This window comes from Ochlerotatus camptorhynchus, unplaced genomic scaffold, assembly GCF_037179485.1.
Source record: "Ochlerotatus camptorhynchus isolate MF236.1 unplaced genomic scaffold, CSIRO-AGI_Acam_v1.1 ptg000176l, whole genome shotgun sequence".
In the NCBI taxonomy this organism is placed as follows: Eukaryota; Metazoa; Arthropoda; class Insecta; order Diptera; family Culicidae; genus Ochlerotatus; species Ochlerotatus camptorhynchus.
Genome location: NW_027040666.1, coordinates 1,905,739 through 1,922,369, shown reverse-complemented (window position 1 = coordinate 1,922,369; position 16,631 = coordinate 1,905,739). Strand labels below are relative to the sequence as shown.

Genomic DNA, 16,631 nt, shown 5'->3' with positions numbered 1-16,631 from the left:
TTCTAATTCGGAAAAAGCGTAGAGAATATATTTATATTTATATATCATTATATTCTACTATCAAAGCTACCCGCATTATCAAAAATACCCCGTTTTACGGTTCATATTATATTAGATATTTTAAAACATAGAACATTTATGCATCAATTAAATATCAATGATCACACAAAAAAAAAAAACACGCACGCATATATTTGACTTCAGCTTCCGAGAGTGAGTTTGAAATTGTATTTGCGGAAGGCTTCGATATTAAAACATATGCAGAAAAAACTTGGCAAACTAACATCGTCATGGCAAAGGTAAAATAATTCAGAACGAACAAATGAATGTAGATACCTAGGCACCCATTTCTGCGCGTTAACAGCGTTCTTCCGTTTCCAGAAGGAACGCACGGAGATGGTAAATTTCGTTATTGTTCCATTTTCCATCTCTTGGTGCCTTGCAGAAGCGAGATAACGAAGACTTTTCCAAATTCACACATCGCATCACACAATTTGTATATAAAAAAAATCCAGCCGAGGGTACCTACACGACGTTCTTTTTCCTTTTGTTTTTAACTGGGGCCTCTCACCGGCAAGAGAAGGGGTTGGCTGACTTTTGAATCTGACTATGTATGTTGAGACAGCCCGAAAGCGCTCTGGCTTTGTGTCGCCCGCTATTTAGTCTGCTAAATTTTTATTATTTCGTGATTCGTTTTCCTGTTGTGTTTTAATTTTCTTCCTGCTGCTTGGTTTGGTTTATTTTCAGCTCGAAAATCCACGAGGATGATCTTCGTCGGGAAATTCAGACCAACGTGCCAATGCTGGCGCCGGAGGTGATGGCCGTGTTTGCCAATTCACAAATCTTCCAAGAGCATTCCCCGCCAAAGTCGATTACGAAAAGTCCAGCCTCCGTTAAGTTTGCCATCTCGCCAGATTCACCTCCGATCGAGACCTCATCGGTGCCATCCCTGGAAAGCAGTGCGTCAACGCTCAAACGTGAGGATGACTCCGATAAACTGCTGAAACGTCTTGAAGGTAACAATTGTAACTAGCACTTCATACAAAATGCAACTCTCGTCTCGGTATTTGGAAGCGCACTACTTCTATCACAACACACACCCACCCCAAGCTGGTGCCGATCAGTATGCATGAACTACACTCGAAATATGTTTCATCAGAATTCCTCAGGGACATTAGAATTTAACACGCATGGATAGGGACCTCAGGTTTTAGCATTAGTATAGACATCACATTGTAAAAAAAAATCATTTGTATCTGTTATGCAAGGACTTTCGTTTATCATATTGATACTGAATAAGGACAGTTTAGACAGTAGAATGTAGCATTTCCTGAAATAAATCATATATTGAAATAAATAATGAATTGGATGTTTTGAACTAACGTCTTCAAAATTACACTAACAAGGTGAGTGCATCAGTGATATTTGTGTGGCTTACTCATCGCACATCATGCAATGTAACGTTTAATAGCATTTCAGTTAACACTTCATAAATCATACATAAATCAATCATCTCTGTATCATTTTATTGACTTATGTTCAATAGCGTGATTCAAATTATCTATGTTTCAACTCGTCTTATTCTTCTTAGCTATTACATCTCAACTAGATCGTACATGGTATATCTAGAGCCCCTTAGTGGCGATGCAAAATACTGAGGATAAACAAATCAAGAAGGATAGGCACATTTTTTAGCGAACTTTGGGGTGTCGCAACTTCATCAAATATGGTCTGATTTCAATTCTTGCAGAACCATTCGACTGGAAAACTATTTTAGTTTTATAGTGGTCACTGGAGCTATTCTGGGTTTGCAACATGTCAAAATTGCAAAATTCTCTGTTGGGATTTTTTTTAGGATGCTGGTTTAAAGTCTATATAACTTCAATAACAAAACAAATACATACATTTATTAATTTTTTAAACTTATGTTTATTTGAAAGCTTATTAAAAAATCTAACTCTTCTCAAATGGACACTTAAAAATTTACTAAAATCGTAGAACATAAACTTTTAGTAAAATGTTTGAATTTTTTCCCCTGCAACGATGGAAACGATTTTCTGGACAAAAAAAAATGTTTTCTGCATGAAACATTATGAATTAATCGTAGAAAAAAGTTTTTGTACTAATAGTTGATATTCTACGATTTTGGTCAATTTTGAATTGTGTCCCTGTTATGTTAGCATTTTTGATTTTTGATCGAATACGCCAATTTTTTTTTGTCTAGTTGGCCCACCCTGGAGAAGGTTTTTTAATGGCATATTTTCAAGGCACTTCAAGATTGATTTGCATTTGAAATCTTTATTAAAACTACAATAAAAGCCATTTGGCATCAATACTCGTGCCATTTGCCATTGACGTTTGATAAGCGCACTAAAAATAAAGCATCAATCAAGATAAAAAGGGATTCATAAATATCATCCGCTCTTGCCAAATTCATTGTTCAAAAATAAATCTGTCAAAAATCCTGAAATAATTACCAAAATTATCGAAACTCATATTATGGTCTATTTTTAGGTGACAAATTAAATCTAATGTGAAATGAGCTTCGGAAGATCGAAAAATATAAGTCCGTCTTCGAAAAATGTTGATTTTACTAATTATTTTTAATTTAGGAAACATAATAGGTATTTTTTATATTATGCGTGGCAGGATAATTTCTCCAAAAGGGATTATACCATCGGTTTTCTGTTTGTGGCCGTACGACTGCGCCCATAGATTTAACACACGACGGCTCTTTATCCAGGATTCGCTTCTCAAGCCGCTGCTATAAAATACTATCAAAGTTACACACCTGTGTAAAATCCTTATGGGCGGGGTTGCATCGCGCTTATGAGCGGCGCGCTTCGACCGTCACCAAAGAGAATTTAACATAAGCGCGACAATAGTTTTATTACTCGACTATCCATCGGCATTTACTTGTGATTCAGCATTTAAAAGCCCCACTCTATTTATTTTTTCTCTGTCCACATTTTTAGTTCAATTTGTATACATTTGGGGGTTTTGTGATACACTTTATTGACACCAAAAAGCAACAAGGTATGCTTTTTGTTCCCGTTTTAAACCGAACGGTTTTATAATTGCTTTTATAATGATAAAACACCTTTATGGAGCATTTTGCCATGACATTAATAAAAAAAATACCGAGCAGGTTTATGATTGGCTAACTTCATAGTTTTATAAAGGGATAGAGTGCTGCATAAAATTCATTTTTAAAACCAGACCCGTTGTGACTTTATCGTCAGACTTTAAAAGGTTTTCAAAACAGCAAAATTCTGAACTGCTAAACAAGAATATGTTGCACTATTGAATGCTGTACTTAAACCAAAAAGATTGTGTTTGCCGTCATAAAACCACAATAAATCAGAGTGAAAGCCAAAAGGCTGTTAAATTGTTACTTGGGTTAATAATCTTTCAATAAACTTGGTAAGGATGATTGCTCTCGGAACTTGGTAAGGATAATTGCTCTCGGATAACGGCGCCGTTGGTGTAGTGGTAAGCGTGATTACCTCTCACCTCAGCAGGCCTGGGTTCAATCCCAGTCGGCGCCGCCGGGATGTTCTGATGCATAACATCTCTGATCACGCCTTCCTTCGGATGGGAAGTGAAGCCGTTGGTCCCCGGTTCATGAGTTGATGGGTCGATAGGTAGGGTCCAGGTGTGGGAGCTGCCTTCCTGGCACGTCGGTAGCATTGGTGCTCAGCACGGAAAACAAGATCGACGGAAAAAACAAACCAAAGGAAAAAAAAAAAAAAGATGCTCTCGGAACCACTGGGATGCCTCACTCTCCGCATGAGACTCATGGGGAGGATAAAGAGAAGTCCAGGAGAATTACAAAGAAACTCTGAGGATATTTCGAAAGAAATTTGTATGGTGATTTCATGGGAACCGAATTTGTTATGCATTTGACACTATAGGGTGTTCCAGAAAGTATAAGCACACTTTCAACTCGCCGCCATTTCTACCCGATGAAGTTTATCGATGTGTGTTGTTGTTTACATATTGCTCAACAAATTTGTGTGCGCAATATTTTTCAAAATTATCGCCAAAGAATCTGTGCTGAAGCTGACTATGGGCAGCGTCAGATCAAAAGTTCGCTCCTTGACATATGATTGAAGGAACTGCGGATTATTTACATCCAATTGTAAGAGAATACTATAGAGCACATAAATTTGAAATAAAAACTTGAGTTCATTAGCATAAAGTTGTGTTATTGCAATAATAAACTGCGCTAATACTTTCTGGGACACCCTATATTATTTGAAATGAGATCATCTCGTAACTTCGGGTTATGACTTCGAAGAATAGCGAGACTGCATGTATTGAAGTAAAAATATCTGTTTTAATGGTTTTAATGGTGTTTGAAGTGCTCCTTTTTAACGAATATAACTAAAAAGGAGCACTTCAAACATTCAACAGTATAAACAAAAAACTGACACAAATTTAGAAATAATAGGTATCTAAAATAGTAGAACTAAAAAGCATTAGAAACATATAAAAATAATAAATATAGACATTGAAATCAATTGAGTCCGTTCGATTTTGGCAACATGCCAGAAAATGTAATGCACAGTCGTCCAGAATGGGAATTTAGCCGGAATAGTACTCCTAGGGCTTTTGTTCTAATATTTAAACATTTGGTGTCTTTGGTGAAGTCTTTGTGCTTTTGGTGGTTGTAAACATTAGAGTGACCCTCAATATAATTGAAATTCAAAAACTATCTTTAATTTAGTTTATCGAAAAAGTCGTCTTCACGAAACATTCAGAACTTGTTAAAATACACATTTTTGCCGAATAAATAAGTTATATTTCGAATGGACTTCGAAGACTTTTTAAAAAGATTTAACGACTACTCGCGACGATGGTTCGAACTAGAATGATTTATTCCCTCAATTTGAATTTTATGTATGAAATACAAAAGAGCTTACATTCTTTGAAAAAGTGCTGAATTCTAATTATTATCCCTATGTACTGGCTAATGCTGCTTCTGCTACCAACCGGTGTCGGGTTGACTTGCTGTTGCCGTTGCCATGTGGTGATCTTATTCGTCAACATCGTGGTTGGGTGTTCACATTACTTTGTTGCTGAATTGGCGTTTTCTGCTAGTGCACTTGGTGTATGCTATGGTGGTCGTCGGGGTGCTGATGAGTTATAACCGTCACTGATGTTGTTATTGTTGTTGTTGTTGCTGTCGACGCTGCCACTCGTACTAGTCTTTGGCGTTGAGGATCCCTGGAAACGATGACTGTGCAATCGCACACAATGTTATGGCTACTTGTTGTTGTTCCTGTTTAATTGTCTCCAACCGATGTCCGATATCTTCTGGTGTTTGGGTTGTTGTTGGGGAGCGGTCCTTAATTAATATACATATCTATTTTTTTTATTATAGTCACTTTAACATTCGAGTCATTCGTGAATTGTCTGGGGGTGAGATTTGAACTCGTGATTTTGGCGTGAGAGGTATGGATGCTAATCACTACGCTGGGGTCGCACCCGATCTCTTAATTGATATCTATGAAAAATTATATAGCTTAACATGAAATACATTAAACTCATATAAATTAAATTTGACTATGTTCATTTTTAAAATATATTATGGTGACATTTCCATCAGTTTGAACAACACATATATTTTCGATAGTGGTTTTTATATTTTCACTATCATAAACTTTCAGAAAGAAAATGTTTAATAACTATTTGAGTTTTAAAACCAAACGTGTGAAATTTTCACAACATAGAGCTTTGAATAAGTAGAATAAAGTGTAGTAATCGGATTAGTGCTATTTAGTTTGTTCAGATCAAATTGAAGTTGAAAACGTAGTTTGGGAGAGTTGATCCCCGCGAGTTTGGTCACTCTTGATCCCGAAATATGTATGAAAATGTGATCACTTAATTTAAGAAGACTTGATCCCTAAAAGCTTGGACACACTTGATCCAGGGATATGTGTGAAAATGCATGTCATCAAAAAAGGATCAAATCAGCTTCACACGGGGGTCAAGTCTTCTCCAATTTTTCAAAATGCGTATTTATTCATCTTTAAAAAGAACGGTATTTTTCAAAATTAGTGTATCTCGTTCGAGACATGAGGGAAGGGGCAAAGAATAAATAACAAGTATTAACAATAATTTGTGTAGTTTTAGGATAAAGCGCAGTTAGAGAGAGAGAGAGAGTGAATATATTGTACAGGACTGATTTTTGTTATTGAAATCCTGAATCTTGATTTTTGTGATTTGTATCTTTTCTACGAAGCCTAAACATACAAAATTTCCAATCCCAGTGCAAGTAGTGAGAGAAAAACCTGAAAATTTCTTTAATGAATTAACAATCACATTTCCCTAGAATGTGAATGTTTATGTCCAAGATTACGAAAATCTTCATCTGGTTATTTGTTTTTTTCAACTCAGCAATTTGAGAAAATGAAAAATTGATCATTAAAATTTTATGAAGTATAATTTGTTAAATATTAATATTCGATATTTCATTCTCTCAAGTTCTTATAATCAAACAAAGTTTCAACTTTATTTGAGAATTTGGTAGACTGAAAGGATATTAAATTCGCTTGTTGTTGCTCGAACCTATATAATGTGTATTCAGTGTTTATTGTCAGTAAATACCTGTAAAATACTTTGGGATAGTTCCATCTGTATTTCTCTATGTACAATCGTGTTCATCTGTTTTATCAATTTTATTGTATTTTGTTACAACAAAAAACTTTTATTTGGATGTTTAGCGAATTGCATACAATATTCTTTATTGCTGATATTACGCTATTCAAATGTCAAAACATCCAATTGTCTCTTCGAGTTAGAAACTGTAATCAATCAGTTTGTGGGTTGTTAAAACGACGATTCGACAAATAAAAATATTGCCATAGTACCTTTCACCATGTGATATAGTTAATTATAACATAAGAAAGAAGAAAAAAAACTAACAACCATACTAACGAGCAATCAGCAATCAGAACATCTGAACATCAGAAGTCCGTTAGAAATTACCGAAGATAATAAAATAAAATTTAATTTTTTTGAAAATGCGGTTTGAATTTGCTGCACGTATCTGCTCATTTATTGGAATGAATAAATATAATCCAGTGTTACAAATATATTCCGTTTATTTAAAATATCTGAAAAATCTGTATTATTACAGATAAATCTGTATATGTGGCCTAACTGCCAAAGCAGAGAGCGTCGTCACTTTGTCTTTCCCTCACCCCCCGCCCCCTCTCCTTCGCAACTGTTTTTTGTTACTTCATACGTGAAGTTTACGATTTTCAGAGTTGGTTGAAAACGCTATCTAATATCAACATGAAGCTTTAGTGTTATAATGTATTAGCTAGAGAAAGTTCTGAAGAGAGTAGGTTGATAGTTCCGCTAGAGTGTGGCAGTGTGAAAATTTAATAGAAGTTGAGAATACCATTTACAGCCAACCGTATGTTTTTTTCAACTTTTATTTCATCTTTCCCTTTTCCCTGTGCAGTTTGTGTGTATCCCCTTCGTTTCTCTCGTGTAATCGAAGGTTCATTTGACGAGGTCTGTTGCGGTGGTACGTCGAGTGCCCGCAATGGATGTTTTAGATTATGGCGGGGGGATCTCACCCGCTATCTCTGACGCTGAGTCTGCTTCATCGGAAACTCATCCTCCTCTGCCTGAGATAATGGAGGGGGGGAGGGGGGGGGGGGTAATGGTTTGAACATCAAGTGTGGAGTGATTCGAAAGGTCTCCCTTGCCCATTCTCCCACATCCATCCCTACTCTGACTTCACCCCCTACTTCAAAGACTCGAAAGGTCCGTGGGTTGTTTTTTTTTCGGCCCAAACTGAAACCTTTGAGCGTTAATCAAATTTCAAAGCATCTAACTATTGGTGACCGTGTACATGCAAACAGGATTGCTGAGAGATGGGCTTGGTGTCTTTAAAAAACCCTTTCCTTTTAAACATTCCAATTGTGGATTGCATTTAAATTCAACCAGTACCTATTGTAGGGACGAAGAAAATCTTCACGCTTTCGGACTCGTTTCGTGTGAGTTCTGCCAGATTATGCGATTGGAAAGGTTCGTCATCTGCCGGATTACGCCGCTATTGAAGGAGCTCTTCTCGAAATGAAAGATGTTAGGTAAAATTGCAGACTTCTGCTTTAACAAACTATTGTGTTTATTGTAAGGATACTTGTTCATGTTCTTGCATGTTGCCCGAAGTACATACAAGGCGGAGACAAACGCAAGCAGCCTCTGAAGGGGCAATACCGACGTACCGAAAACCATTCGGCCAGGCTTTCAGACTTTCGATTTTGAAAATGATTTCCGGCGACTTCCGAGACCATCTACATATAACCCAGATGAACCAGTTTTACAGCCAGAACAACATGATGCTGTGTGTTCTCATACTGTGTTCTCAGTTGTTCGAATTACGGCAATCACGCTTACCACTACACCACCGGCGCGGCGACAGAATCTTTCGGGAGATAAACATTAGAGTGATGCAAAATTTGAAATTTTCGCTCCACAATACTTAAACGATTCAAAAGCGGATCCTGACTAACCTCTCAAAATTTGAACCCATTTGGTGAGAAACTGAGATGGCACAAACCATTTGAAGTTTGTATGGGAATTACTATGGTAAAACCAAGATTTTTGTTCATGTCTATCTAATAACTCACTATAACGGTCTGCTTCAACTGTACTTGTAGGAAATTTTCTACAAGCTACAAATTTGCTAAAGACCACTTTCTGATTAAATGAAAGGATCGAAAGTTATCAATGGTTCTTTGATGTCTTTTGATCATGCTCAATCAACTGCTCAGCAGGCAACATTGGTGATTTTTCATAGTAATTTACATGTAAACTTCAAATGGCTTGTGTGAAGTCTGTTTCTAACGAAATGAGTTGTAACTTTGGGAGGCTAATCAGGATCCGATTTGAAATCATTTAAGCACTGTGGAGCGAAAAAGTCAAATTTTGCATCAGTCTAATAAACATCCAGGAGAAGTAAAAGTGCTTTGTACATTAAATTTAGCTCGGTAAACTCTCCAGCAGCCGATTAGATCGGCATTTACTTTCGCTGGTATCTCTGTAAAATATCTATTTGTTAGCTGAGATCACAGCAAATTCCTTAATTGTTAGCTGAGTCTCGGCAATTTGTTTACTGAGTACCAGAAATAAAAAAAATGCAGAACTTATCATCTGCTAAAATCTCGACAGTAAAAATTAAATGTGGTAAGCTGGAAGAAATTTTCAGAGTTAAATAAAAAAAAGCAACCCTGGTACAAAGATACTCTCGAGGCAACTCGGTAAGAATCCTAGGAAAGTCTGAAAGAGCTTCCAGAATAAATTGCAAAAATCTTCTGGAAGCAGTCAGATGAAGCTTCTGGAGATGGCAAAAACTCTCAAATTATGTTGGAAGAAGCTTCCGGAGGAAACCATAAGCACCTATGGCGGAAGTTGGAAGAAACCTCCGGGAAAAGTTGGCAGAATCTTCCGCAGAAAGTTGTGAGAAAAATCATAATAAAACAGGAACTAGCTTTCATGGATAGGTGTAAGAAATTTCCAGAGAAAATTAGGAAAAAACAAACATCCGGGAGCAGTCGGAAGGCACTTTCAAGGGAAGTCAGAAAAATCTTCCGAGCAGGTCTGAAGAATCTTTCAAATGAAATCGGAAGATAATTCCGGAGGCAGTTAGAAGAAGCTTCTGAAGGATGCCAGAAGAACCGGGGATTTGAAAGAAAAAACTTTTTTCCTGCACTTTGAGACTTGAGTGAAAAATTATCCATAGCAACAAGTACGCAAATTGACTCTAATGTTGCACAGTCATTGATGGAACCATCGAGTTACGGAGGTAAATTTTAGCAATTTGTATGGGAAAAGTGGTCAAAGTATCCTGGATTTCTATCGAGCTAGGGAGATTATCGAACTATGGAGAGAACGAGCTAGAGAGTGTTGACTGCTGCTGCCACCACCACTATTAATTTCATGTGACTTCTGATAACAATTCAAATGAAATCTGAATGTTAAGATATTTTCAAAGGATTTCATCAGTTTTTCCAATTCCTTAGGAGGGTTCAATTGAATTACGAGGGAGACTCCAAAAAGGATTTTAAGGAGAATATCAAAGTACGTCTGGGAGCATATCAAGGCCATTTTGAGGAGAATTCGATGGAAATTTTTGGAGAACGCCTAGAGATTACTATACAGAATTTCGGATTTTTCAAAAGAATTTTAATAAATCTCTGGAGGTATTCCAAAGAATTCTTGGAGAGAACTAGAAGCGATTTTTTGAAGAATACTTAAGGATTTCTAAAGAGAGTTCCAAGGGAATTTGCAGTACAGTTCTGATATTTCTGGGCCGAATTCGATTGTTATTTTGAAGGATCTACTTAGAGATTTCTGGTGAATATTCCAAGAAAATATTAAAGAGAATGGAGAAACCTTACGAGAATAATTCAGATTGCGGAGATTATCTATTATAGTAGAGTGAATTCCAAGAGTTTCCTAAAGAGAATTGCTAAATATTTATGAAGAAAATTCTAATAGAGTGTCAGAGAGAATCCCATGATTTTTCTAGACAAATTTTCACAAGGTATTCCAAAGAATTCTTGGAGAGAACTAGAAGCGATTTTTTGAAGAATACATAAGGATTTCTAAAGAGAGTTCCAAGGGAATTTGCAGTACAGTTCTGATATTTCTGGGCCGAATTCGATTGTTATTTTGAAGGATCTACTTAGAGATTTCTGGTGAATATTCCAAGAAAATATTGAAGAGAATGGAGAAACCTTACGAGAATAATTCAGATTGTGGATATTATCTATTATAGTAGAGTGAATTCCAAGAGTTTCCTAAAGAGAATTGCTAAATATTTATGAAGAAAATTCTAATAGAGTGTCAGAGAGAATCCGAAGATTTTTCTAGACAAATTTTCACAAGCACTCTGAGGGAATTGTAAAACGATTCAAATGATTGTTGAATTGATGATTGATTATTGAGAAAACACCAGTGAAAACCAGTGAAGAGTTAAGTTGTGACATGTTTTTTTTTCTACATACTGGGACTCACACTTGTGATATTACACACTTTGAATATTTTAATAAAAATAAGAAGGACACATTTTCATGGTTCTGAGATACAAAAAGTTCGGGAGGTTCTGAAACAAACTACAATGTTTGCAATTCCTCAATTCCAAAAAATATTCTGATTCCTCGATTAAATGTCCCAAAGTGCCAATGATACATTTTCTATGTATAGGATTCATTAAAATTTTAAAGTCTCAAGCAAAGATTTTATGCTCCATATCAAAATTTTCAACATTTTTTGAAGATGCCGGCCTTTAAAAAATGTAGGGTAAACGCTCCTATAGTTGCGGTACGTTAGAAGCGTTGGGTTCCTATAGTTATCAGTCGAAAAGGCATCTTAAATGTAAAGGCGTCTAAAACCTGACCATCTTGAAGATAGGCTTGCAGAGAGAAGTTTTAAAACGCTTATATTTCTCGAATGAACTATTGTCGCGCTTATGTTAAATTCTCATTTTATGACGGTCGAAGCGCGCTGCAATCCAGCCCATAAGGTATATCGCAGGTGTGTACTTTAAATAGTATTTTATGGTAGCGGCTTAAGGAGCGAATCCTGAATAAAGAGCCGCCGTATGTTAAATCAATGGGCGCTGTAAACAGAAAACAGATGGTATGATCCCATTTTGATAAATTATATTAAATGTATGGACCAGGGGACTGGCAATCCTGTATCAATCCTATACGTTTGACAGTAGGCAACATCACTGGCCTTATTTAAATACGGACCGCCTGACGTATACATGGTGGAAAATGACGGAAAATCGTGTTATAAGTAGAACGACAAGAGCAGATGATAGCATCAAAAACATGGCCGCCAGCCTGGTATGGATAATACGATTATTGTCAATAAAAGCAATCGTGTAGGGTCCACTTAAGGATAAACAACAGTCAAAGAGCAGATATTGATATTACGCTTTCATTTTTTTATAACGTTACTTAGGTATTATAGAATTTAAATGTTTTCATTTAACATTGATTATTTTGCCGTAACACCAAAATCATGGAAATTGGTGTTTCTTCAATATACGGTCATTCAAGCCAATCAACAATAGCTGGATAAAAGATCTTCAGAGCAGTGCTGCAAAATCTCGACAGTACACGGTGATATTGACAATTCTGCTTTGGTCACTCATTTGAGCTAACAGTCATAGTCAAGGCAAACCATGTCAATTGTCAGTGACAATGCTGTCAGTGACGAACATTTGCAGATTTTTGTATTAGCTAAAATTGAAACGAAATTAAATTACTTGAGCAAAACAATTACATGGATTCATTTTAATGAACAAGTATCTACGTCCTGAGCTACTTGGATAACAATAATGTGACACAGAATGTACTAAATTACATTTTTTGTTACCAGGTGAATTTTTGTCATTGACGAAAAAATGAATGAGATTTTGACGAAGAATTTTTTGAGGATCAAGTCTGCCAGTGACTATGTGACGAACAATTTTGTCAATATCGCGCGAAAGCCTGTCAATGACAATGACAAATCTCAGCACTTCTTCAGAGTAGAATTTTTCATCGTAATCAATCATTTCAACAGACCATCTTCAGCACTCGCGCATTCAGTGTATGCTGGCATCGTTTCTTCCTGTAACATTTCTTCTTTGTCTATTCACAGGGTCTCGACAAGATCTCCAAAGCAGTAAATTTGGATCAAAGGTCATTCCGTCAATTGTAGAAGAAGCCCAAGACGACGAAGTGGTTCTGCGACCTCCAAGATCCCTGATCGAGGCTTCAGCATCCTTCAGTGGATCAACCAGTTTAATCAACAAGAACATTTCCCACCTTCAGGCAGAGCAGCCCTACTTTTCAACCCGTCCAGCCAGTGAGAATGATATTTTCACCATTGCATCCTCAAGCAACTACAACGCCATCAGCATGACCCCAGAAGTACCAGCCATTTCGTATTCCAATTTACCGAAGAGCTATTTGGAAACCCCGACGGTGGAGAAGTATCGAGAGTCGGTCAGCTTGTATTCCATTCAAACGGCAGGAATGCTTTCTGCTAACGTTGACCTTTCGATGCCAAGGTACTATGGTAAATCGGATCTGATCATGCACAGTGCAAACGAAACCGAGAGCACCAGAAATTTAAATCTCTCCGACATCAGTATGGCTGGCTCTAGCACTCCGGTTTCTAGCAATTCTATCAGACATATAGAGAAGAGCAAGCGTTTGAAGAACATTCGGACGGCTCTTCCTCCGCTGAACTTGCAGCTGATTAGAGGAAGCTCGTCTCCTAATAACAAGGAAAAAGAAAAGGAGAAGGATAAGCTTAAGGCTAAAGACAGTATTAAACTGTAGTTTGTAGGAGACGATGATTAAATCCCTTCCAGTGCCAGCTGTAACAGTATACCAGTTAGATATGTTGATAATTTAAAACGGTGGAGGATTCGTTTACACGTGTTTTACAACTAGAACATGCTCTAGTTGTATGTTTAATTCACTTAATTTAGCTAAGAATAGGTATATTTCTTCCAAGTGAATTTTAGAGAAATAGTGTGCCAATTTAGATTTTACGAAATAAAATGAATGATATTAATAGTTGTTGCTCTTTGCGCTGGCGTCAGATTGTGTTTTTTGTTTATTTGATTGAAAAGAATTCCTGATACTCGAGAATGATGAAGACTAAAAAAGATTTTAAATCAAATAATGGACGACTGTCACTAACCGATCTCGAAGTCAACGATCTAATTGGATATATTTAGTTCTCTAAAGAATCTAAAAGAAACTATCCGTTTTTCCATAATTTTGGAGTTTTTCCCAGTTGAACGAAATACATTTAAATTAAGCATAAAATCGAATGCGAAAGGATCCAAAAGGATCACTAAGTAGCAAAATATGATTATGTTTTAACTGCCCTAAAAATTGGCATAGAACTCCATACAGGGTTTTTATACATTGTTCTCAAAAATTTTCTAAAAATAATTTCCCTTCACAGAGTTCTTTTCAAAAGTATTCGAAAATAAATGAAAGAATCTCTCTGGGCTTTATTTAAAATATTCTGTTTAACACTTCTGAAGTTCTACCTACTTCTATAAAAAAATGTGGAATTAACCATAAGATTAACTTAAATTTTTTAACTATGCTTCCAATAATTCGATGTGAAGATTTCTTTCATAATTCTATTTATAATTCGCTCCATACAACTATCCTCCCTTAGCTCAGTCGGTAAAGGCGCAGCTACAAAGCAAGACCATGCTGGAGGTGGCTGGGTTCGATTCCCGGTCCGGTCTAGGAATTTTTCGGGTTGGAAAATTTCTCGACTTCCCTGGGCATAGAAGTATGATTGGACTTGCCACACAATTATACTAATGCAGAAATGGTACAGGCATCGAAAGCTCTCAATTAATAACTGTGGAAGTGCATCTAGAACACTAAGTTGAGAGCACGCAATAAGCTAATATTAAAGACTAATATGCGATATGCAATAAGCTTGAAATGCGAAGAAGAAGAAGAAGTCCATACAACTATCATACAATTCACCTTAGAAAAGTCTTGAAATTTTACTCAGAATTATCTATATTCTTCTCAAATTGTCCTCGGAATTCTGATGAAAACCTTTTCAAAATTTCTTTGAAATTCCACCCTTAAAATTCGATTCTCTTAGTTTTCGTCCAAGAATTCCGTCTGAACTTTGTTCAGAATTCACTTCAACATATTTTTAGAATTTCTTTGAAATCTGATAATCGTTAAACCAATAAACCTCAACATGTTGTTAATACCCGTAGCAGAAGTGGAAAAGGGCATATTGAGATATCGCCTACCGAAACAACCAGCAATCGGGGTAAAAGTACTTCGGCACAACTTGACACAAGCAGCACAGCCACCGACATCGAGATGAATAATGGACCAGGAACTGCTTAAGAAAATATATTCGACCAACGATTTGAACGACACCGCCCCGAACATGGCCATGAATACTGAATAACGACGCTCACCACCCTGCAATAATATTGACAAAAACAGCTACCAAATTAACTTCGACTCAGGACAACTATTGAAAACTACGCTAGATACAAGCAAGCGAACAAAGACGCGGATCGAAAGTGAGGAATGTGCAGTACTCCTTTTGCTTCCAGGAGAGGAAACGAGTCTACTAACAGGGTGTCGACTCAAAGTCGAAAAAAAAATCCCTGATTTTCCCTGACAGTGGGTTTTCAGAAAATTTCCAGTCCACAAAACTCCGATATTTTAACCTAAGAAGATACAGCGTGATGTGCTTTGTTACACCGCAGTCCAAAATATTGGTTAGTATAAAATGAGCAGCAGAGTAAGCTTTCGAAAATATCACGAATAGCATACTCATGGCACGCACAACATGATACTAATACAATTTTTACAGAACATATGTATGACCGACTACTTACGAAGGGTGACCTAGGGTTATAAAAGAGTGTACCCCATTAGGCATAAATACGTTAGGCATACGGACGTTAGACATACGGACGTTAGGCATACGGACGTTAGGCATACGGACGTTAGGCATACGGACGTTAGGCATAATGGACGTTAATCATAAAGTCATTAGGTATATTGGACGTTAGGCATAAAATCCATTGCTGCTGTGCAACTCTAGAAAACAGTTTCGAGCATGGTAAACAATGCTTAAATTAGGTTAAGCGTTGAATAAAATATGATACAAGTCATACAAACATCGCAAGTTTTCATGAGTCCCAAAAATTAAGGCTCTTTCATTATTGCCACCGATGTCACCAATCAATAGACGGTCCCCAAGATCATCCTTCTGGAATTCATCGGGTAGATTATGCCTAACGTCCATTATGCCTAACGTCCATTATGCCTAACGTCCGTATGCCCAACAACCGTATGCCTAACGTCGTGTACCCGTTATAAATACATATTATAATATAATAATGAATAACTACTGATCACAACTAGGCTCACTATTCATTACTAAGTAATAATAGGAATATTTAATCAATGTCACCAAGCTCTCAATTTGTGTTCATAATTTCACAGCCAAATAAAAATCAACCCGTACACGATCCTTTCTCTTTACATATAAATTAGGGGTAGGCGGGGCATAGTGGGCATGTTAAGCATTTCACCATACATCTAATAAAGTAAGTAATATTACTGTACATTTGCAGCGTTAAATCTTGGAAAGGTATCTTATTATCATAAACTGACTGTTGAAATGTGAAAAAAAAAAATGAACGAGATGAAAACCACATGTTTTTGGAACGTGTGAAATTGTGAATCTAAGATACCAGGTGGGGCATAATGAGCAAGCCACGTTTTGTACAAATTGATTGTTTCATGTATACTCTTGAAAAGTTAAACCTTTGTCCAACAGTTTACGAGGTATTAGTGGATTGAGGGGTAGAATACATTCCGGAAACCCCTGACCCAGTCTTTACCAGCTAGTTGACTCTCGACGTTTAACGGGTGCTGTATTTTATTCCGAACCGCCACCTGAAAAGTCAAGCTGCGGATGTCTCGAACAGTTATTCCGTAACAGGAAACTTCCAGCTTTAGGATATGCGACACCAGTTCGTTTTCGTCAGCGTTCGAAAAAACAGTAGCAAATGATCCAATATGCTTTTC

General features: G+C 36.8%; 1 protein-coding gene across 1 annotated transcript in view; it reads left to right on the top strand.

The window, feature by feature from the left end:
* Window positions 1-13,627, top strand: part of LOC135701760 (uncharacterized) — a 33,003-nt gene extending 19,376 nt beyond the window's left edge. Inside the window, exons 4-5 of the mRNA XM_065222688.1 lie at window positions 748-1,016; window positions 12,679-13,627. Coding sequence (XP_065078760.1) covers window positions 748-1,016; window positions 12,679-13,364 — 955 coding nt within the window. The 3' untranslated portion in view covers window positions 13,365-13,627. The remainder of the gene's footprint in view (window positions 1-747; window positions 1,017-12,678) is intronic.
* The last annotated feature ends 3,004 nt before the right edge of the window (window positions 13,628-16,631 follow it).